General features: G+C 43.3%; 1 protein-coding gene across 13 annotated transcripts in view; it reads left to right on the top strand.

Annotated features, from left to right (window-relative positions):
* sif (guanine nucleotide exchange factor still life) overlaps positions 1–23,248 on the top strand; it is a 93,946-nt gene that overhangs the window by 8,955 nt on the left and 61,743 nt on the right. For all 13 annotated transcript variants that reach the window (XM_018006294.2, XM_089466583.1, XM_089466588.1 and 10 more), the window contains 3 exons: positions 48–216; positions 279–527; positions 591–720. In XM_018006294.2, coding sequence (XP_017861783.1) covers positions 48–216; positions 279–527; positions 591–720 — 548 coding nt within the window. The remainder of the gene's footprint in view (positions 1–47; positions 217–278; positions 528–590; positions 721–23,248) is intronic.

Genomic DNA, 23,248 nt, shown 5'->3' with positions numbered 1-23,248 from the left:
CAATACGCGAATCATATTCATTCATTTCATTTTGTCTCTTCCCTTAGCCAATGCAAAATCTTCAACCTTGCCGCTGCCGCCGCATCGCCCCCTATCCACCATACGGGATAAGGAACGCGATCGTGACCGGGATGGCTATTACAGCGATCGCAACGAATTGATTCGCGAGCGTGAGCGGGAAAGGGATCGCGGCTATCTGTCCGATCACAATGCTAGGTAAGTGTCCCATTTAAAGGCCTATGTGTGTATCATTATATAAATTCAATGTTCCATTTCAGTTTCTCGAACTCTCGCTGTGCCAGCTGCATTGGGGAATCGGCACGTGCTCAGTGGTTCCGTCACTCGGATGGCTGGCGTTCGGGCAGCTCGACCATTGGCTCCGGTTCCGGCCACGGCATGATGGCCCAGCAAATGGCCGGCTCCGGTCACAAGCGTTCGCCCTGGGACTCGCTGCCGTCGCTGCGCCAAGACAGCAGCCTCAACGATTCCGGTTATAAGAGTGCACGCGCTGACTCCTTGGAGCAACGGTAGCTATTCTTACATATTAAATATCTGAACTATATGCTAAAGATTTCACTTCCTCTTCACAGTGCTGAATTTATACGTCAGGATAGTTTGCGATCAGAGTATTTGAGCGATCGCGAATCACGCTATGGAATTGTACAACAGGCCTCTATAGAGAGCACCGATTCGCGCATGTGTTATCTCACATCGTCAGAGGTAAGTGTTGTTCAAGGGGAAAAACGCCTTTTGCTAAAATCTTGATTATAATTTAGGCGCCGAGTCATTTGAAATTATCAAAATACCTTTTGGCTGTATTTCAAACAGTTAACTGCATATTCACAAGCCAAATATCTTATTAAATATCTTAGCTAAACTTCTACTTCTTGTGTATTCAGCAAATCCCTTGGCTAAACTTTTCCATAGAAATAACCAAAACTCTTGTAGAACTTTTAATAGCTATCTCAATCACGATTCGAAGGCAGTTCAACGGCCTGTTGATTGCTTTGAGAGCACCTCGAGCCTTGGTTTAAAACTTATCCATCAAGTTTTCAATACACATTCTCTCTCTGTCGCTCTCTCGCTCACTTCACATCTGTCGTGCCAACGTCTTAAGCTCTATATAAATACCAATTTAATTCGCATAAGCCTTTGTGCTGCCAATTGCCTGCAACGTAGTGGCCCGAAATCCATCATAAAACTCAGCCCACATGCAGCTTCTGTAGAGTGGAGTCTGCTCAGCTCTCGCCTCTCCAAGCGCAGAGGACAACTGTATACTGCGCTCTATTTATAGGCAGACCGGGGCCAGGCAACTGGGTCAACTTTAGCAGAAGTTTAACTGGCGCTGTTAGTGCGCTTAAATTACTCTGTTAGCTAACAGTCGCGCTCATCGTTAACAGCAGTGAGTGCTGTGAATTTGTGTAGCAATTAACACAGCATCCAATGGTAACTGTATAAGTGAGACTGTGTGAGTGTGTATGAGTGTAAAAGAGTCGCAAATATGTGCATACATATTCCATATATATGTATATGTATTTATATTTGGGTACACAATGCATTCACACACACACACACACACAAAAGGAAAATAAATAAATAAAATGAAGAGGAGGGAAAGTCAACTGGCGCATTTGGCTGAGCTACATAAATGATATTTTTAGTTGCAGCCCAAACTGACCCAGTTTTGCCTTGATTAAAAACAAACTGCCAGGCATGGCATACACACACACACACTCCTAAGCATACAGTTACAGACAGGCGCCTTCTTTGCAAAAAAGGAGGAAAAACTTTCTCTGTTGCAACTCCCTCGGCTTGCAGCCTTGTCAACGTCAGCGCCGCTGCCTGCCTGACTGCCTACTGTTCGTAATCATGACAATGATGATGATGACGATGAGGATGATGATAATGTTGATGTTGATGCTAATGATGACGATGCTCAAAATGTGCAAGTGCTTTCTGACTGCATATGAAATTGCTGTGCAGCCGCTCAACGCTTTTGTCTGCTTTGTCGCCTTGGACTCGGGGCACGACCCGGCATGTCAAGCCGGCTAATGTGTGTGTGTATGTGTGTATGTGGGCGTGGCATGCATAATGCATGTGAGGCTGTAATGTGCATACTTGTGGCACGCTTACAGCCATTTCTGATCTCTTTGCCTTGACACTAATGAGGCGCAGCAGCAAAGATGTCGCGTCCACTTCAATGCAGCCACGCATCATTGGGCAGCAGCTTTAGCAGCAGCCTTAACAGCAGCAGCGGCAGCAGCCCAGACGCACGTATACTGAGACAACAGTTGAGCGCTGTTAATTGCAATAAAACTTCCATTGTTACACTGACACATAATCCGCATAACAGCCATCCCACTCTTTCCCTCTGGTGCTCTCTCTATCGCTCTCTTTCCCATTCTCCACTATATACAGGCCCCTCTTTTCCAGCATTCTTGACGCGGCGCATGCGCTTTAGCCTTGCTTTACGCTCTTCAATTGCGCTCACTCGCGCATCTTTCGCTCTTTGCGTCGCAGCTTTCGCTTGCCTTCCAAGCTGCTGCTAAGGCTTCTGCTGCTGCTGCTGTTGCTGTTGCTGCGACTGTTAGACTTCCAGCTGCGAAAGCTTTGATTGCGTTGTCGCGTTGCTTCGCTCCGCTTGCCGCTGTCATTGCTGCTGCTATTTTGCTAGTGTTGCGCTAACTTTTGCTCTGTCGTTTTATAATCAACTCAAAATTTTACCTGTGTGCGTGTGTGTGTGCATGTGTGCCTGTATGCGTGTGTGTTGTGTGCGCGAACCAGCGTGCGTATATCTAATGCCATTTTGCAATTAAACAATTCGCCAAACAAACGAATTTAATCAACAATCGAACAATTATTCCAATCACTGCCCGAGCGCTGTACGAATATTGCCAGCCAACAAATGTGAAAAATGTGTATAAAAAGTTTTTTATTTTAAAATTCACGAGCAGCTTCCGTCGCGGCAGTAACTGCAATTTTCGCTCTGTATGTGCTTCTTGTGCCACTGCGTGTGTGTATGTGTGTGAGCGGGTACGTGTGTGTTGAGTAGCGCTCAAAAGTATGCAACGTGTGGAAAAATTCGCTTTATTGCAGTTTTGTTGAAATACCACCAACAAGAGAAGCAGCAGCAGTCGCAGCAGCAGTCACAGCAGCAGCAAAACACAATTGCCAACAACAACAATAAAATCTACGACAATAACAACGACAACAACAATAACAACCACAACAACATGAAATAAAAGAACGCAAGGCTCACGTTAAGCAAGTAAATGTCAATAAAAACCCCAAAAAAAAGAGAAAAAAGAGAAGAAAAGGCTGGCATAGTAAATAAAGCAAAACACAAGCACAGCATAGTCTAAATCTAACCTCTTTGTGCATGTGTATATGTGTGTGTGTGTGTGTGTATGCGTGTGGGTGTTTGTCCTGTGTCATTTTATGCCAAGCGAAGATTAAATGCTTTGTTAATCTCTCATAAGACACAAGCATCGCCTAAGCAGCTGCCCAAAATAAAAGCAACTCAAGCGATTTCTGTGCCACTCGAGCGTGTATATCTGTCATCATGCGCGTGGGCATATATGTGTGCGTGTGTGTGTGTATGTGTAGTAATAATAATAAAGCTGGCAATCAAATTTGCTACCAGATTGTCGCACGCTGCGTTTGCATTTGGCATTTGTGATGAGCAGCACGCGGCGTATACGTAATTTACGCGCTTTACAGCCAAAGCCAAACAAATGTCCTTTAATTTAGACTACAGCAAACATTAAACACAACAAATTCAATAACTATTAGCAACAGTACGACTAAAAAACAGTTCAGTATAATAGAAAATGTAAAAAATGTCGCTGCCAAATGCGATTAACATCACGTTTTTTGCCCATTGCGGCACGTGCACAGAAACTGTATGTGTACGTGTGTGTGTGTGTGCGTATGTGAGTGTGTGTATGTGTCGATGTTGTGTTTTGATAAGCCAACAAAGTTTGTAGCTTGTGCAATGAGGCCGGTGTTTGTATGGCTGCCTGCCTCTGGGATACGAAATCCGTGACTCTTGCCCAAGCGAATAGCCGTTGCCTGCTATATCCGAGCTCTGCAGTTAGCTTAACACTATTAGCTGCAGTTCAGCGGCTTTAAATCAATGACAAATAAGCCATTTACCTGTTAAATCTGATAGCTGTACTACTTTGCTTTTCCCATTTGACGTTTTATCATGGAAAGATGCCTGTGAGTGTAAAACTCTATTAGGAAGTTCCTATTTGTATATAGTATAACAGTTTAGCTTTTAGCTTGCCCCGAAATATACATACATATATACAAAACTTCAGCTTACTTGGTATCAAAATTAATTAAATTAATATTTAAATACTTCGATTTCTTCAAATGCTACATAGCATAATCTACAACACTAATATTAATATAATTTAATATCAATAGAATTAACTATATAAATTTGTAGTCTCTTCCCTTCCACTAATATTGCCCACAATAAATTTAATTATGTGTTTACTTTTTATTTACTACGCTATCAACAGCGCTTTTCACACAGGTCCGTCTTAGTCAAAGTGTACTGTAAACAGAGAGCCTGAGTATGTGTGAGAGCGCAAACAAAGCTGCGAGTGCTGCTTAAATAATGTAAATCGTCTGTCACCTTAACATAGCGTTAAAAGCTTTCCGTCGAGCTTTCGTGCGCACCTGCACTCTGTTAAGTAACCGCGGCTGGCAAGCACTTGAAGCCGCGTCGCCCCATGTTTGGGGACTTAAAAGCTTTGCCTTGTCCACAGGAAGTGGCCAGGCGATGGCAAGTGGCGCGCACATTGCTGTTAACGCTCTGACAAGCTGCTGTAATGGAAGCTTGTCTAAGTGGGTGGTGCAAGCGCCCAATCCGCTCACCGCCTCACCTACTCAGCCTCTTCCTCTCGCCCTTACTGCCTTGCCTGCTGATTGCAAGCTGCTGAAATTTGTAACTAATTTACAAAATTTCGCTGCAATTTGTGTGCAGCTTATGAAGCCAGAAAATCTACGCAACAATTTGATGCTGGCCCTCTAATTAGGGTCCTTGTTAGACTTGATACCTGTCACGAGCTATTAACTCACAATTTTACACAGCTCGACGGCCGGAGAGTGGCAGCAGCTGAAATTTAAGTCCCGTTCGTGCAACGTTTATGTGGACTACTATTATGCTAATTGAGCGCAGGCAATGCGTAAGCCATTTATCTCAATCGCTTTAATAAGTGAATAATAATGCGCATATTTTAAATATTTATAAATACATAACTCACAATATTCTACAAGCTGTCCTGGGTAGCTCTCTCTCTGTCTCTCCCTGTCTCCCTCTCTCTCTCTTTGACGGGTATAAAATATTGTGCAGTCAGCTTCTGGGCAGCGCACGATCAATCAAATTGATTAATTACCAAAAAACGTTTTAAATATGCGGCACAGGACATTAATTTATGTGGTAGAAGACTCAAAGAACAACAAAAGAAAAACCCAAAAAAAAAAGCCAAATTATATATAAAGCGCGACTTTTATTAGATTGAGAAACTCGGATGAGAGGCAAACCAAAGTTTGGCACCTACGCTTACATATTTGGGGCTTAAGCCACTTAGCTTGAGAACCTTTTTATTTATATACCCCATGTATGGAGGGTGCTCGGCATTGGGTATATTGAGAGCGTGTCTAACTGTGCTGAAGAGCTCTGCAATTAGCGCTCGATCAACATGCCTCAGCCTGATACTCTCATTTAATCTCATCTTAAGTCGTGAGAAGCATTGTGAGACCCTGCTCAGCATCCTAAAGAAAGAAATTCCTTCCCTCAATTTGACTAAGAGTCTTAAATCAATTTGACTAACTATTTGTAGCTCACACCCTGCAGACTGCTACGCAGGGCATGCCCTTTTGTGGTTCAGTTAGCAGCTGTAGCTTTGTCACTTTGGTCAGGTTCATTAGCTGTGACAAGCGTGAACCTTTTTTGTTTCGTGTCTTTTATCATAGATGTTGCGTCAATTGCGAGCAGCTTCCCTTTTTAATTTGTTTAAATTTCATTTCGCACCTTTTTCATCTTTGCTTCATCCTCTTCGCTCATTTTTTTTATTCGCCGGAGAGCAGCGAAACCCGCTGATATCATTAGGTTAAATTGACGAACGCCCTGCCAAACAGCTGAGGTTGCCCGAGTCGTCCCAGAGGCGAGAGCTGAAAAACAAAAGCTGAAACTTTTTACCCACACACACACACACGCACATACAGGATAAACGTGTGGGTGTGTGTGTGTGGAAGGGACTGAGTTTAGTTGAAAAAAGCGACGCTAAATCATTTGGCACGAAGCATTTCAAGCAAATTGACGCCAGGACTAAATGGAAGATCTCGAGAGTTGTGCAGACGTGGAAATTACAATTTGGCTGGAGTCTTGAATCTCTCGTCGCTCGCTGCTGCTGCTGCCCTGACATTCCCACTGACATTTCAATAAGTGAAGAAACTAATTTTTGTCCTGCAACAACAACTAGAACAACTGCAACACCAGCAACAACAACAACAACAACAACAACAAGAGCGCGCAGCAGACGCGCACAAAGTTTCCGAGCAGTTTCTCATCTCAACTTGTGCAACTATCGGTCTTATTCCTCTTTCAGTCTTTTCTTTTTTCCACCGAGCAGGCGAGAGAGAGAGCGACAGAGATGGGGAGTGCAAAAACGGCAATATTAATTTGCAGCGAGTGCATTAAGGCGTGAGTGGGCGGGGTCGCTGTCTCGTGGCAGCTGTCAGCGAAAGTTCGACGTGTACGTGGACAGTTGTCCAAGTATTTGACACAAAAATAACAGTTTTTCCTACTACACTTTTTCCCTCTTTTGTGAGTGAGTGTGTGTATGAGTGTGTGTCTGTAGGAGTGTGTGTGTGTGTTTTTTAGTGCTGACCAAACGAGAGTTTTGTGCAACTATTACACGTATTTCAGTTACCAACTTGACTTGTCCCCCCTTCCTCTTTTGCTAATATCCTTTTGCAGCAGCTTCCTCTCCTTTGGCAATATGAATTGCTAAAAGTGCACAGCACCCACATTGCACCAGCCCCGCCCCCCACTCTTAAGTTCGTGCTGCCAATGCAGCATTGCCTTGAATTCACTTTTCGATAATTCCCACCCCGCTCTCACTTATACTCTTATTTTCTTTTCGTTTTTTTTTTTCGCCTTCCTTTTTTTTTTTATCGAAATGACAGCCGTATGTAACACACATGAGCCATTCCGTGCCGGGCTGGGCGTGGCATTGCGGTCATCTCAGCCTGTCTCTCGCCCTGTGTGTGTGTGTGTGTGTGTGTGTCACAGATTTGCTGGTTTGCTTTTGGCCGCAGGCTTATGAAACTTAAGCGCATTGCAATGCATTTCATTGCGGCCTCTTCAAGTTGGCAGCATTTTTTGGGATTCGGTTTCAATGCAGTTTATGGCCAGCAAAGTTTTGCGGCCAACTGTAAGTCCTGTGATGTATGAGGGCGCAGTGAGAGATGCCACCCCCTACCTACCGCTCCCCCTTACCATTTTTTTGCCGCTCTGCCACATAGGCTGCAATATTGGATAAAAACTGCGAGTTGGGTAATATATTGCCTGCAGGTTGCATATGTGGACTGCTTTTAATGTGTTTTCGCTCTCTCTCTCCACCTCTGTCTCCCTCTCCCTCACTCTCTCTCTGCCTTTTTGCTCAAAATGAACTTGGCTAAAAGTTTTTGGCTTAAGGTACGCTGCGAATTGCATTTACTTAATTTTCCTGTGTCTAAACTAGAATTTCACGTGCAAAGGCAAAAATGGCAAGAAATAACTTTGAGTCGAATTTAATTTTGGTTTCCTGTTACAGCAAAATACACAAATTTCTGATGCAGAGCAGTTGGCAGGAACATAAGCTAGTTATGACAACTATAAATTGGTCTTGTGATCATGTTTCTGAATTTCTAATGAAATCACAATTTTCGTTTCGTTTTTGCCTGCGTCAGCTCAGCAATCATGAATCCAGTTCAACCTTTGTAAGCACCTTTTGTAATACAAAACCTTAGGCAAAACTTTTGGTAACTGCTTATGCGTTGAACTGTATATAACAACAACAACAACAACAACAAAAAAGAAGCAGAAGAAGAAGCCATCAAATTTGCATATATTCTAAGCTGGAGCTTAATTCCCAGTTGCGTCGTCGTCAAGTCAAAACAGCTTTAAGATATATAATTTCTGGAATCAGTTGAATTACTTGGCAAATAGTGCGAGCATTTACCTCATTCCATTCCATCTCCACTCCTCACTCCCCACTCCCGACTTACCCGCAAGCTTCGGTACCATTTGGCAACTCTCTTGTGGTAGATTTTAAAATGCTTACACAACTTTTCACTCACATCGCCGTTGAGTTGAGAGAGTTTCAGAGAGTTTGCGGAGTTGAAGTGCAAACAAAACTTTCATGCCTTTAACCAAAAACAAAGATGGAATCGTCACGAACTCTGGGTGTGCCAGGGCAATCGTGACTCTTCTTTAATCAGATGGCTAGCAGCGAGGTGCCTTTAAGCAAATTATACAAATATAGTCATAATAAAGCCTTTACAAAAGAGCCCAGCCCTCTGCAAATGAATGGAATTGCTGAATACGAGAATGCCAAACCAGGCGTATGACAGACGCGACAGCCAGCCGAGGAATGGCATCGCATGGAATGTGGCAACACAGTAGGCAGGCGCATTCATTTATTCGACTGCCAACTGAAACGAGAAAAAGCGTGAGAATGAAGAGCGCGGTGGGGGGAGGGGGCCGAGAAGGGAGAATTGCCAACTGAGTGGCAGACAAGAGCAACGACAGGCAGTTAAAGTAAGCTGGCAAAACACTTAAGTCAAAACTGAAACTGTGCCTCCGAATGGAAAACTCAATTCGAGATGACAATCTTACATGACAAAAAGAGAAAAAAAAATAAAAAACAGAAAAAAAGTATAAAGAAAAGAAAATACAGAACGAATACGAAGGAATATACTTGAATGTAACAAAAGCCCAAAACATCAATGACAAACATTTTAACAATTGAACAAACTGACTGTGGGGCCAAAAAACATTATTTTCCTCACATTTTCCCATTTTTCCCAGCCCCTGCCTCTCACACATGAGACGTGTGCGCGTACGAGTTGCAAATCAAGTTAGCGTGAAAGCAAAGGTGTGGGGCGAGGGCCGAGGCCCGGCTGGAAGCCAAAAAGAAAGACGCAAATGGCAAATGGCTGGCTTGTTTCGTTCCGCCTTTTGACTCGCCGCTCCTTGATTTCTTCCTTCCGCCAGCGAGCTGGCGCGTAACGGCGTGTAAGTCTTACCCTAACCCGAAAAAAAAACGTGAAAACAGAAGCCCATTGCCAACTTTTCACTTGCCTATTTGGAGAATACCCTGCTCAGGGCTTATTTAGCTGTAGCTATGAGCAAAGAGGTCAACAGGTCAGCATTTCAAAGTCAAACCATTTCGAATTATGGCAGAGTCTTCTCTGCTCAAGATATTAGCATAAAGCTCAGGTATTCCCAATATCTGTCTCTGTCTCTCTCTCTCCTCTCAGCCTCCGCTATTAACCAGCTAATTATAGGGCATCTTGGCGTCGTCTGCTGCGCATTTCACATGTGTATTTTTTCGCACCTTTGTCAAAAGTCATAAAAAATAATAAAATGTGCGAACACACAACTACAACAACAATAACAACAAGCATCAGCAAAAGTCAGAGGCAAGCCATATATGAATCCGCAGCCTCAACCGAATGCGAATGCGAATCCGTGCTCCTCACATGAGCGCACCCAAATATGACGACCATAGCCCCCTGTACGTGGCACCCCTTTACGTCCGCCTCCTGCGCCTGCCCCGCCCCTGCAATACAGTTGTAAAGGGCGCGTGTTGAGTTCCTTTTGCATTTTGTATGTAAATGTAAATGTCGTTTGGCATTCGCGCATTTTAAGCTTCTGCCTGGCAACCGTACGGGCCTGAGGCGTGGAGCCGGCAGCGAGAGGCGTGGCAGGCTTTTACCTTTAGTCCTCATTTTGGCACCTCGGCACTTTCGGCGCTTGGTAATTGGCATGTGTTCAGCATTTTTGTACATTTCGCACAGTTTGCAAGAACCGAAAGTTTACGCGACACGCCCACAAAGGCGGCAGCACAAAGATAGCGACTGAGATAGAGCGAGAGAGAGCGAGAGAGAGAGACAGGGAGAGTGGGAGTGAGCAAGGAAACGACACTGCTACGGCCCATCCGCTTTGTAAGTTGTCGGATTACGTGGCACGGTTGGCAGCCAAAAGATATGAATATAATTAAATGTAACAACTACATTTTTACCTCTTAGAAGGCAATGTTTAAATTGAGGCGCAGCCTCGCGTTTGACTCGTCTGCAGTCGGGTGTTTATGGCCAGGGCCAAAAGCGGCGTAAGGCCATCAACTAAATTGGCAGTACAGCCGGAAAAGCAAAGCATAAAACCTGACTGCCAATTGTTGTTGTTGTTGCCCTTGTTGCTGCTGCTGCTGTTGTTGTTGCTGTTGTTGTTGGTCAACAATTAAGGCAATGACAAGCGCAGATTAGTCCAAAGTTGGAAATTAACTTGAATTGAAATGCTGTGTGCTCCTTCAGCTGCTTGAGATTAAGTTTTCAACTTTATGCACCAAATGAGTTTTTTAATTGGGCGCCCACCTAAAACAAAGAGAATTGCAGCCATAAAACACAAAGGCAGTTTACTAAAAAAAAAAATAAACAAAACAGAGAAATAAAGAAACAATTGTAATTTGGTAAATCAAATAACAAAGTCAAATTGCATTTTAACTTGAAATCGCACAATGACACAAACTGAAAGTTGCAAACTTTCTGCCTGGACTAAAACTAGGTGAGAGACTGAGAGAACTGAATAGTGTACAGTTAGCTTTAAAAAGCAGTGGACTCTGTTGTCTTAGAGTTTGAATTGAGTGTGGCAAAACTGTAGTTAAGCAATTTAAGCAAATGTTTTTAATAAACAACTTGTTTTTTAATAAATAAATATTTGCTGGTACTTGAGATATATTTCTTGCATTCTATGAATTCATCTAAAAATATTTAGTGGGCAAACACATTTTACGCATTCTCTTTAATTTGCTTTGCAACTCCATATGCCTTTGTAGTGCATTCCTTGCATTTTTTGTTGCCTACTTTTTGGGGCAGCCAAAAGAAACTCGAGACTTTTGCTTGTGGTCGGATTTTACATAAATTTGAAATGAATTTGCAATAAATCATAGATAGACATCAACTATGTATTTGTAAATAACTGAATAATCAATTTATTCATGCCCTCTATCTTTCTTTCTCTCTTTCAGGTAAGTCTCGATGCAATTTGCTTTTGTTTTCTTGCACAGCTCGTGCTGCCTTGGTAAGTATTTATATTTATATTTATATTTGTGTGTGTGCATTTATATATGCATCGTATTGAATTTGTGCAATATTTGGAATTTATGAGGCCACTGAAAATGTTGCTAATTTATGAGTGTCTCCTGGCCAGGACACCTCAAAGCCAATAACAAAGTTGGTTAGTTATATAAGTGTGACTGTATCAGCGTGCCCTCACTCTCTCTCTCTCACTCTCTCCTTTGCCTCTATCTCTCGCTCTTTGTGTGCGGCTCGCTCTGCTTGCGGATATCCGCATGCAAGCCATAACTCAATAAAGCATTGTCCAGAGCCAAAGCCATAGAAAGCGAAGCATAAAACAAAGGCAAAGGCAATCGCAATGGACAAACGACCAAAACTAAAACCCAGCAACACCAGCAGTCAAAGATACAATCGAAATGCAGTAGGGAGAGAGATGGAGTGAAAGAGAGGGAGAGAGCTGATGGGACGGTAGGTGTAGCGCATAAAAAGGCAGACAGATTAGAAGAATAAACAAAGCCCAGGGCTTGACTGGGCGACCGAGCAAACCGGGCAACCGGGCAACCGGGCAACCGGGCGAATGCTCGACTGCTCAACTGGATGCTCACTGGCCTCCGACTGTCATTGGGGCCAAGAAATAAACATTAACTGTAATTTAGTAGGGCATTGTGCTTAAGCGTCGACTCGATTCGCCTCGCCTCGCCTCACCTCGCCTCGACTAGACTCGAGACTCGAGACTCGAGACTCAAGGAGACTCGAGGAGACTCGACGCAGTCACTGCGCGCTCTCAAATTATGGTCCATGGCTGGGGAAGGCGGGCGAACGGAGCCAGCATCGCGTGTTGCCAGTCTCATGTTACGATAGGCGTTTCGTGCTGGTCAAAACGCTGCGGGAGTCCTCAATGCGAAGGCAATTGTTATTTGCCTTTGCCGTTGCCTTTGCCTCTGCCTTTCCCTTCACGGGCAAGTGCACAGTTCTACACAGCAGCGGCCAACAATTAGATGGCAGCAGCTGGCCGCCAGATACAGTTACAGCAACAGCTACACACACTCACGCTCACACGCACACACACATGCTAGAGAGGAAACTAACGCAAATAGGCAAATGGCAAACATGGCACAATAATCGACAACAATGGAAATGTTGTTGGGCGCTGGCTTTATGAATATTGCAAAGCTTTTAAATCTGCTTAAAACGAACCCAACTGGAAAAAAGGTTTTTGCATTTTCTTGATTACCACTCAGAGGAGCCACAAAAACGAAAAGCGAAAAGCGAAAAGAGAGTAGCATATTAAGTATATACAAATGCAAAGTGCAAGTCATGCCCACAGCTCAGTCTGCTCAGTCAGCTCAGTCAGCTGCCCAGTTACTTAAATATTTAATGCTCAATCATTGCAACAGATTTCTGGGCTATTAGCTGAAGTAATTCTGTTAAATCGGAATGTTATTGCGAGCCTAACAGCTGTTAACTCGCTCACCACAGCCAACAACAAGTGCAAAGGCCCGCCAAAACGAAGAAGAAGAAATAACAAAAAAAAAAAAACACAAAACACAAAAAAAAATTGCTCTTAAGTGCTAAGCAAACTGAAGCAAAGCAAACGCCCTCTGCGCAAACGTTACTCACCACACACACAGACACACACTCACATAGGCATACATACGTATATATAGAGAGGAGAGCGCGTCTGCTAGGTGCCTGGCCCCGAACCGCCAATGGCCATTACATGGCTTTATTTGGCTTATAAATTGTTAGACGCCGCGCAGCTCATGAACTTTACTCATAATTCAACACCTAACAGCAACACCTACAACCCTCAGCAACAACTGAAAGCAGAGAGAGTGAGAAAAGTTAAAAAAAAAAAAAAAAACAAAACAGAACAACAACAACTGGCACACACACACACACATACACAGAGAACAATATAATAATAATAATAATAATAATAAAAAAAAAGTATTTTTCAAATTAAACTTTGCACTCTGACCACTTGATGATGCCACCAAGCGGGGCAACAACAACAACAGCAGCAGCAGCAGCCGCAGCAGCAGAAACAACGCCTCCGGCTGCAGAATGAAAACACGCGCAAAAGCTGTGCCTGATATCCACTCGACAGGCAGCAAGCAGCGCCCGCGTGCCCAAACTGTCTCCCCTTTGGGCTGGCCCTTTATTGCAGCTAAACAATTTTCATAGCCTATCAGCGAGCGGGCAGTGTGTGGCGGCGGAAGGGGGCATGGGGACAGCGGCAAGTTGGCAACTTTTTCGAGTGCAGCAACAAATTAAATTTGCGCTGGTAATTGGATTTCAAAACACTTCTACGACGGCTGTGTTTAATGCCGCCAACAGCCACAGAAGCTTTTGCACCCGCTACACACACACACAGACACACGCACAGAGAGACACACTCGCAGATTTGCCACGAGTTGGACAGACGTCGCCACGGCTGCCGCTGATGTTGAGCTGTCAAAGGCTCGGGGCCAGCACTTTGCTTGCGGCCTGCACACGCCTGCCACGCCACGCCCCACGCCCCACACCCCACGCCCCAGCCCGACACCTCCCTCGCGCTGGCCGACAGAGCTTTGGCCTAGAAATTGCGCACCGCATCGGACGCGAGCGCTAACTGCCACCAATTGCGTGTCCGTGGGGCAATCCGAGGCGCAGCGCTGCCAGCGGCATTCGGCTTCATTTTTTATTTTCCACATTTCTCTTTCGTCTTTCTTGTTGTTGTATGCTGCGCCTGGCAAATTTAGCGTGCGGCGTTCGGCAAAGTAAACAAAATGAACTGGCACACAAAAGGACCTCGAATTGTAGCGCCCAACAGGACAGTTTATAATTATGGCGCGCAAATAAATCTTGTCATGTTATCCTTGTTGTAGCTGCCGCTGTTTATCCCTCTCCGACTCCTGCTGCCGCAGCTGCTGCTCCTGCCGCTGCTGCGATTGTTGCAAAGCGACAGCGGAAATGAAAGCGGACGCTGCCGTACCGGAAATTATAAAAAATTGTTAAATACCGTTTTCGATTTTGCGATTTTACTTTTTTTGCGGTTACTGATTTTGATGGCTGCGCCAAACAAATATATAAATAATACTTGGGGAAAGCTTTATGCACTTTTTTCAGCTGCAAGTTTATGAAAATTCCTCAATCGAACCACAGAAATTGTCGAAATGAGAAATATTTGTGTGCTTTTTGCATCTCTTGCAATATAAATAGCTCCGGCTGTGCGCTGTGTAAGGTTTAATAACTTTTTATTTGCTGGAGCTGCCTTTGTGGCATCAACTTCAATATGAATGGATGCCTTTTGGGCCAAGTCAAATTGTGCACATTAATTTGGGAAATATTCTCATTTGTTAAATCTAGCATGAGAGCACATAATAATAATAATAATAATAATAATAATAGTTCCATCTTTACCACTATAAAAACTGAGCGCTCCAATTACATAGACAATATTTACAAAGGTTTTCGCTACGCACAGGAAATTCAATGCCAAATCCGCAACGGCGAAATCCATTAAATAATCCACGTAAATAAACTAAAACCAAAACGAAACGAAATGACACGAAAAAGAAATAAGGGAATAGTCGCAGAGCAGGGGCAGTGGGGGCAGGGGGGGACGGGGTGGAGAGAGGCTGACTGAAGGCCATTCCAAAAGGAGAAGAAAACCAAAAACAACAAGACAAACAATTTTGGTATATAACAAAAAAAAAAAAAAAAAAAACAGAAAAAAATTACAGAGGAAAAATTCATTTTTCAAATTCCAATCACAGTTATTAAATCTTTGCTATATGGTTATGGTTATTGTTGTGATTTGATTTTATGGTTATAGATGAGAGAGCCCAAGAGAGCGAGCGCGAGTGAGAGAGAGAGAGAGATAGGTTAAGCTATGTTGATGTTAAGCTGTTGTTGATGTGACACAAGTAGCGAAGAGCGCAAAAGCTTCGAGCGCTCTCTTCTATTCAAAGAGAAAATGAGTCGCTCACTCTTTTTGTTATTATTGTTTGTTGTTGTAGTTGTAGTTGTAGTTGTAGTTGGTGCTGCCGATGATATTTGCGCGCGCTAGAGCAGCAGCAGCACGAGCAGCAGCAGCAGCAGCAGCAGTGGCAACATTTTGTGTCAGGCTGCAAAAAATGTGGGCCTAAAATGCTCCACTGACGTCATAAACGTGTCTTTTCTTATCTGGCTGAGTATCTACAAGCGAAATGCGATGGATGATGCCGCTGCCGATGTCGTTGCCTTTGGCCTCTCTGTACAGTTATTTTGCGTATGCCTCTCCGTGCGCCTCTATCTGTGTGTGTGTGAGTGTGTGTGTGTATTACAAATGTAAATGTCGTTGGCAGGCAGCAGCTTACCAATACATATACACACGTACGCACACACACACACATACACTGGCACATGTATTTGCCTGTCACTGACGCATAAAGGAAAATAATTATATTTAAAGGCAATTTGGTGGCAGCCGCAGCCTTCTGCAGTGTCCTTGACCGACTTATGTAGATTTTCTGCAGCTTACTGCCTGCTTTCACAGTTTTCACACATACAATTTTCGCAGCTGCTGCTGATGCTGCTGATGCTGATGCTGTTTGCCGTTTGCATTGCCCTCCCCCCCTCCCTCACCCACTCCGCGCGGCTGCCTCCCTCTGGCATCCTCGCTGTCGTTGCCTTTAGCTGCATTTCCCACGTCAAGCCGTAAGCCTTGGATATGTATGAATAATATTCGCACTTGCCTCGCGCCCATCTCATTAACATATTTCGAGCTATTTTCTTATTGCAAGCAGAAATATTTATGTGCTGTAAGTGAAACTGGGTGGCAATGCTGCGTATGTGTTATAATTCTCTTGTGTTTGCCATGCGTGTGTGTGCGTGTGCGTGTACGTGTGTGTGGGCGTGGCACACCATGTGACTTACTTGAGCGACTGACTGTGATTACCTATGCACATTGTGGGGGCGTTGCCAAAATTAAAAGGTGTTAACTTTATGGGCCATTTGTGGCCCGAATGTTGTGAGTAATTAAGGCGATATAAACAACTGCTTGGCTATATAATGAATAGCGTATTTAAAACAGGAATTGCTGTCAAGCTGCTCTTGATTATTGTTGTTGCCTTAATAGACAACAACTGTTGCCTTGTCTTTTATGCCAGCACGCTTCAAAACAAAAGTGTTGCCTACTTTTATGGGCGCAAATAGTTGCATATGCTCTGCAGGGTCAATGTAAACATTTTTATACACATAATAACTTTGTGAGTGAACATAAAGCCAACTAAACGCTTGTCGAGCAGCTCATTTGGCCACCACGTGACTTGTTCCTAAAGTCGACCATTTTGTCGAGCAAGTTGCAAGGACCACACAAACGCCACGCCGTGCACAACTATTTTTTTTTAGCTGTGGCTGCTCTACAGTTCTATTAGGTGGCCATCGTCGCACTTTGCCCCGCCAAAAACTTGTAACGGAGACTAACAAAATAAATTATGCTTACGATTTGTAAAAGCTTTAATACGCCCTAGAGCCAAATCCTAAGTGCACACCGCAGCAGCAGCAGCAACAGCAAGAGCAACAACAACAACAAAAGCAGATGCTTCAGCTGCTGCTTGGGCAGCTTCTGCTGGCTGGCTCCAAAGACAACAATGAATAAATTTAATTTTAGCTGCGGCCGACCTACCGCACCAAAACCTCAGCTTGCTTGCTGCTGCTGCTTTTGCTGTTGCTTTTGCTGTTGTGGTTGTTGCTCATGTTGACTAAACACCTTTGAGATTTCCAGCTATGCCTCGCCCTCTGACAGCTGTCAAGCGTGCTTTGGCTCCATGCCACCCAAGTCCCAGCCACTCCTCTCGCCCTACGCTGCTGCCGTTGCGCTGCATGCCCCCGAGAGCTGCCCGAGTGCATTATAACTGCATTTTGGTTTTGATGACGTCGACAACGTTGTCGTCGTCGTCGTTGTCGTCGTTGTTGTTGTCGTTGTCGTCGTCTGATTTGTAAATTATGCTTGGGCACAAGACACACACACACACACACAGAGGCACACACACACATTCACCCAGAGACGCACGCACGCAGTGGCCCACTCACAGAGATTTATAATGTGGCTAAACGGGCTGTTAACTAAAACAGCATCCGCTCTCTTAATCGTAGTTCAATCAAAGAGCGCCAGAGCCGAAGCTTGAGGGCAGCTTTTCACCGCGCTCATGTGACTGTCGCCAGCAGCTGAAGAGAGCGTGCCGCGACGGATGCTACGAAAGCTTTTTGTGATTCTGCTGATTACGTAAATAAAAGCGAAGCGAACGACAATTTACGAAATGTGGCGAAACTGTTATAAACAATTTGAGCAGCGGCCAACAGCCAACAGCCAAGAGCAGCCGAGCCAGCGTCGACCCGCTTTCTTCTGTATATAAGCTTTAGCTGATACACATACGAAATGGGGCGAGGAGTAGCAGCAGCAGCAGCCGCAGCAGCGCCAGCAACAGCAACGGCATCAGCAGCAGCCGCACAGCAACAACAAACCATCTGACGAAAGCTAACGAGGCCTGTCTGACAGAGAGCCAAAGCGAGCCGAGAGTCATGCTTGCAAATGCAAGGCGAATTATCGCTCGGCTTTCGCCGCGTTGCGTTCGGGTTTCGGTTGTCGGCTCTGTTGGCAGCGTCAGCGTCGCTTAGTTGCTGCCTGCGCTGCGTGGTGAAAATCAGTCACAACGGGAACGTCGTCGCGAGCTGTTTGCGCGCTTCATGCACTTGCGTTTTTGTAGCGAGAGGCGAAACACAGAAAGCAAGCAAATCTAAGGCCTGGTTCCAAAATGAAGCCAACACTCGAATAACGAAAATAAAGCGTAGGAAAATTACAGAAACCAAACAATCGACAAGTCGATTAAAATGAAATCAAATAAACCATAATCAAACAAATGCATTGAAAACATGTCTCGGTGCGACTTGGTCGGCCATCAAGTGCGAAAAGTGCGTCAGCAGCAGCCGCAGCAGCCATAGCCATAGCTACAGCTATAGCTACAGCTATTGCCGCAGCGGGTGGCGGGAGGCAAAGAAATCAAATTACAAAACAGCAACACACACAGAGACACACACTGACACAGAGACACACTGATATGTATGTGCGAACCACTAACACAGCAAAGGAGACAGACGGTCGGACGGATGGACGGACAGACGGCAAGGCAGACACGGAGACAGACAGACAGATAGACAGACACACGCAGCGCTCTGAAATCGACGCAGGCTATATAATTTAGCACACAAGTTAAACGTAAAAAGCAAAAAAAAATGAGCAGAAAAAAATCAAATAAAATAAAATAAAATAAAGGCAAAGAAATGAAGTAAAATCGGAACAAAAACGCAGCCGCCCAAAAGTGCGCGTATGTGTGAGAGCTGTGTATGTGTGTGCGTGTGTTGTCTGCTTGCGAGCGAAAACCAAATGAGAAATGTTTCGGCCAATCGCCATTAAAACCATATTAACAAGTGCAAAGTTTTACTCCAATATATACCAAAGAAATATATAAAAATAAACCTACAAAAATAACAAATAAAATATATGTATATAAAGCGAAAGAAACAAGTTAAGCTCAAAAAGTGTTGCAAAATGCCACACAGCTGTGTGGCTGTGCGGGGCACTGGCAAAAATAAAAGAAAAACACGCAAATACCAACGCACTTAACACACATACCAACAACAACAACAACAACAAAGGCAACAACACAGACATTTAACAGCGGCCAAAGGCAGCGCAAGAAAGAGAGAAACAAAATATAAAACAACAGAAAAAAAGAAAAAAAAAAAACAAAAAACAAAAAAAGAAAAGAAAAAGCAAAATATGGGAGGCTTGAGTTTTGAGTCTAGGCTGCGTTTCGCTGAATTCGTGCGTTGTTGTTGTTACTGTTGTTGCTTCTGTGGCAGGCAGCTGTTATTGTTGTTGTTACTGCTGCTGCTGTTGCTGTTGTTGTTGCTGTTCGCCTATATTTTTAGCACGCGCAGCGAAAATTTAAATCGCCAACGCACAAAAAGTTTTCTGCTTGCCCTGGCTGGCTAATAAAATACATATCAACAAGCAAATGGGCGCAACAACAACAGCAACAACACCGACACCAACAGCAACAGCAACAACAACAACAATCGTTGTGGCATATTGAAAAGGCAGCGCCTGGTGTTGCAGTTGTTGATGCCAGTAACGACAGCAACAGCAATAGCCGCAGCTGCAAGGATAGCCAGCCAGCAACGTCATACATGTGCAAGGATATTATCAACGTCATGCCTGCCAAAGCACACGCACACACACACACACAGACACAGACACACACACGTAGTAAAGAAGACAAAGCGAGAGCAGGAGCTGGCTTAAAGGCAGTGAGAGCGAGAGCTGGCAACATTTAGTGTGGCATATTTGTGCTGCTTGACAGTTGTTTTTACTAACATTAAACGTATTTATATTTATGACTGCACGTCACGTGGGTGTCCATGTGTCTGTCTGTGTGTGTGTGTGTGTGTGTGGGTGCTTGTACTCTGACATTAAATGCATTAAAATCATGTTGATAAATTCATTAGAATTTATTTAACTAAAAATAAATGCACAGCAACAACAAGACAAACACACGCACACACACACACACACATAGACACAGACACACGCACATGTTGGCCAGGCATAGTTACTCGATTGCTGCTGCTCCTGCTGCTGCTCTCATTAGTGCCTGTGGCTGCCCATCGAATTATGCGGAAATCTAATTTATTTGTCCCAGCAGCTAGTCAGTCCGTTGATTTCAAATTGCTGGCCAACAACAACAACAACGGCAACAACAACAACAGCAACAGCAGCAGCAGCAACAAGAAAAACAACATGTTCTAGGAAATCTACTTTATGGCCGTAGAACTTTAACAAGATGGCGAAGCCATAGCTACTTTTAGGATTTCTCCCGTAAAATTGTATTTAATATGCTTCTGAGAATATCTTCTGCAACAACAACAAGAAAACGTTGCGCTGTCCAAAACTCTTCCAGCGAAATTCCTTTTCATAAATGTTGCATACTTATCAGCGCGTGAAATAATACAGCTAAAAGGCTCGCATTGTGCGCTTCTCATGCTTTGTGCTAGACAACTCATGTATAATTTACAAGTTATGGCTAAGAATTTAATATTTATGCCTCCAATACAAGAAGAAATGATTTATTATATATAGTTCGTATGCCGCTAAAACTTTATGGAATCTCTTAAATTGCTTGAAGACAATGTATACAATATTTATAGAACTTTTTAAAGTAAACAGTCAGACTTTTGCGGCCTAATCAAGCATATTTACAGAACTACTTATCGCCATGGCAGCTGCATAATTTAGTTATTCAATTTTAAAAACCCTCTTAACCGTCGCTTATTGCCAAATATACGCCAGGGAAACTGCCAAAAACTTTTGTGTTTCTAAAACAATCCAAATAATTTATTACAGTTTCCTAGATACAAACACAGACACAAAGACAAACATACGCTCACACACACGCAAGCACACTCCGATACAGTTATATAAAAATGTCATTTAGGGCTTGGGAAGAACTAAAAGTTTTGCGCGCAGAAATTAACTTTATTGTGTGAATCAAGATAAAATTGCTAAACAAATGCGCTCGAGCACCTTTTCAATTTCAGCATGGGACGAACCCAAGCCAAGCCAAGCCAAGCCAAGCCAAGAGTTGCCAACTAGTTGAGCCTTGTCACCTCTCCCTCTCTCGCTCTCGCTCTCGCTCTCGCTCTCACTCCCACTGACACGTGTGGCGCGGGATCTTAACTAAACACATGGCAACTTCAACTTATCGACAACTCGCATCTTATGGCTACAAGCTGGCCAAAAGTTTAACACGTGCGTGTGTGTGCGAGTGTGTGTGTCTATATATATAGATATATAGATACTAAGACGCACTAATTCACGACTCGCAACTCTCAGCATCTTCTTGTTGTTCGCTTGTTGTTTTTCCAGTGCAACTTCTCCATTCTAAAAAGTAGGCTATAAAAACTATCAACACAGCTCGAGGCGCTGTGGCTCGTTGCTCAAGATTTTCAGCGTAGCTAGCTGATGCAATAGTAACAACAAACTGGCATAACATAAAAATAGGAAAAGTTATTTTTTCAAGTTTTACTCCTCAAGAAACAGCAGCAACAACAATCATAACAAAAAAACATACTGGATCATATAATCCTTTCACTTAACAAGCAAACTTTTGGCAACAGACCGAAAAACTTTGCGCATTTCTACTGCTGCTGCTCCTGCTGCCGCTGCTGCTCCTGCTCCTGCTCCTGCTTCAGCTGCTTTTCAACTGCTATGTTGTGCTTTGCATAAACACAAGTCAAGAGTTGTGCGAGCGCGCTCGGGGTGGACGTGGCAGGATGTGACTTGCTGCCTCACACATACATGACGCAGGGAAAATTTATGCATTCGCCAGCCAGGCCAGAAAAGTATTTATGTATGCGCTTATAAATATATGCACATCTTACTCTACCAGCAGCCTCTCCCTCTCACTCACACTCTTTCTCACTCTCTTTTTCTATCGCCTCTCGCTCTGTCGACGTGCGTGTGTGCAGATAGCCAGCAAATTTATGCTAGCAATATAACAAACAAAATATTTGCGCACCAAGAAGAGTTGGGCAAAAAGTTTTTTTTTTTTTTTCTCTCTCTAGCCGCGCCCCTTTGCCCTAGTGCCGCAAAACTTTAAAATAACACAAAAGCAAAATATGAAAAAATAAATAATGAAACTGAAATAAAATTTATTCTATTTACTTTTGTTTTCATATTTTTGTATTTTGTTTTTGGGGCAGCTGCAAGTTGAAATTTAAAAACTTGCAAAACATGCAACACGAGGTTCCTTCATTTTTGTATTTTTGTTTTTTTGCTCTAGAGCGGACGACTTTTTATATGCTAATTAAAGGCAGCAGACACAGATGCAAACACACACACACAAACAGAGAGACAGACTGAGCTTAGTTTTTTTTTTGTGTGTGTCCTTGTGCCTAAAAAATACATATAAATATACATATATATGTATGCTATATATTCATATATATAAATGTGTATGTATATGTGTGCACCGAAATGCACACAAAAGCCTAACCCTGAAATGTGCAGCTGAAAAGCTGAAGACGCAAAGCTTGAAGGCTGCCGCTCAGCAGAAAAGTAGGCAACAGAAAATATCCAAATAAACCAAGCCAAATGCCTGCGCTGCAAAGTAGGCAACACAAAATGTGGGCGAGCATTTAAATGCCGAAATGCCAATAATGAACAGCAAAATAACAACAAAAATACAGCGAATAATATACCTACACACATGCATAAATAAATCTAGAAAAATTAACGAAATCTACAAACTAGAATATAAAACAACAACAGCAACAACAGCAACGGCAACAACAGCAACAGATCAGAGCTATTTAAAGCGCAAGCTTAATTCAATTAATTGTAAATAAATGCCAAAAGTATATATGTATATATACATATACGTATATTTAAAAAATAAATGAAACTAAATACCCATGCAACAACGCACAGATAAACAGTTTATCAAACAAATAAAACAGCAACAACAACAACAAATATAAAATCCAACAACGATTGTGTTCAGTACTCGTATAATTTAGCGAATTTTTCGTGGTGCCATTCAGCGTTTCGCAACAAGTAAAATTAATTAATTATAGATAAATGTGTGAGACACTCGCACACATGCACACACACACACGCACATATATATACATAAATAAATTAATAGCCGAAAAAAGTAAAACGACTGTTTAATAAATGACTGCATTAAATAAATGAGCTTTTAGTTTAATTAATCACTAAATAAATAACAGTAAATACACGCGCATACATGTGCAGCACGTGTGTGTGTGCGCGCCTAGTTTCGTGTGTGTGTGTATGCTTGCTGTA

The sequence above is a fragment of the Drosophila arizonae genome, chromosome 4 (genome assembly GCF_054131065.1).
Source record: "Drosophila arizonae isolate 15081-1271.41 chromosome 4, UAZ_ARI_1.0, whole genome shotgun sequence".
Classification (NCBI taxonomy): domain Eukaryota; kingdom Metazoa; phylum Arthropoda; class Insecta; order Diptera; family Drosophilidae; genus Drosophila; species Drosophila arizonae.
This window is presented reverse-complemented; position numbering and strand designations above follow the sequence as displayed.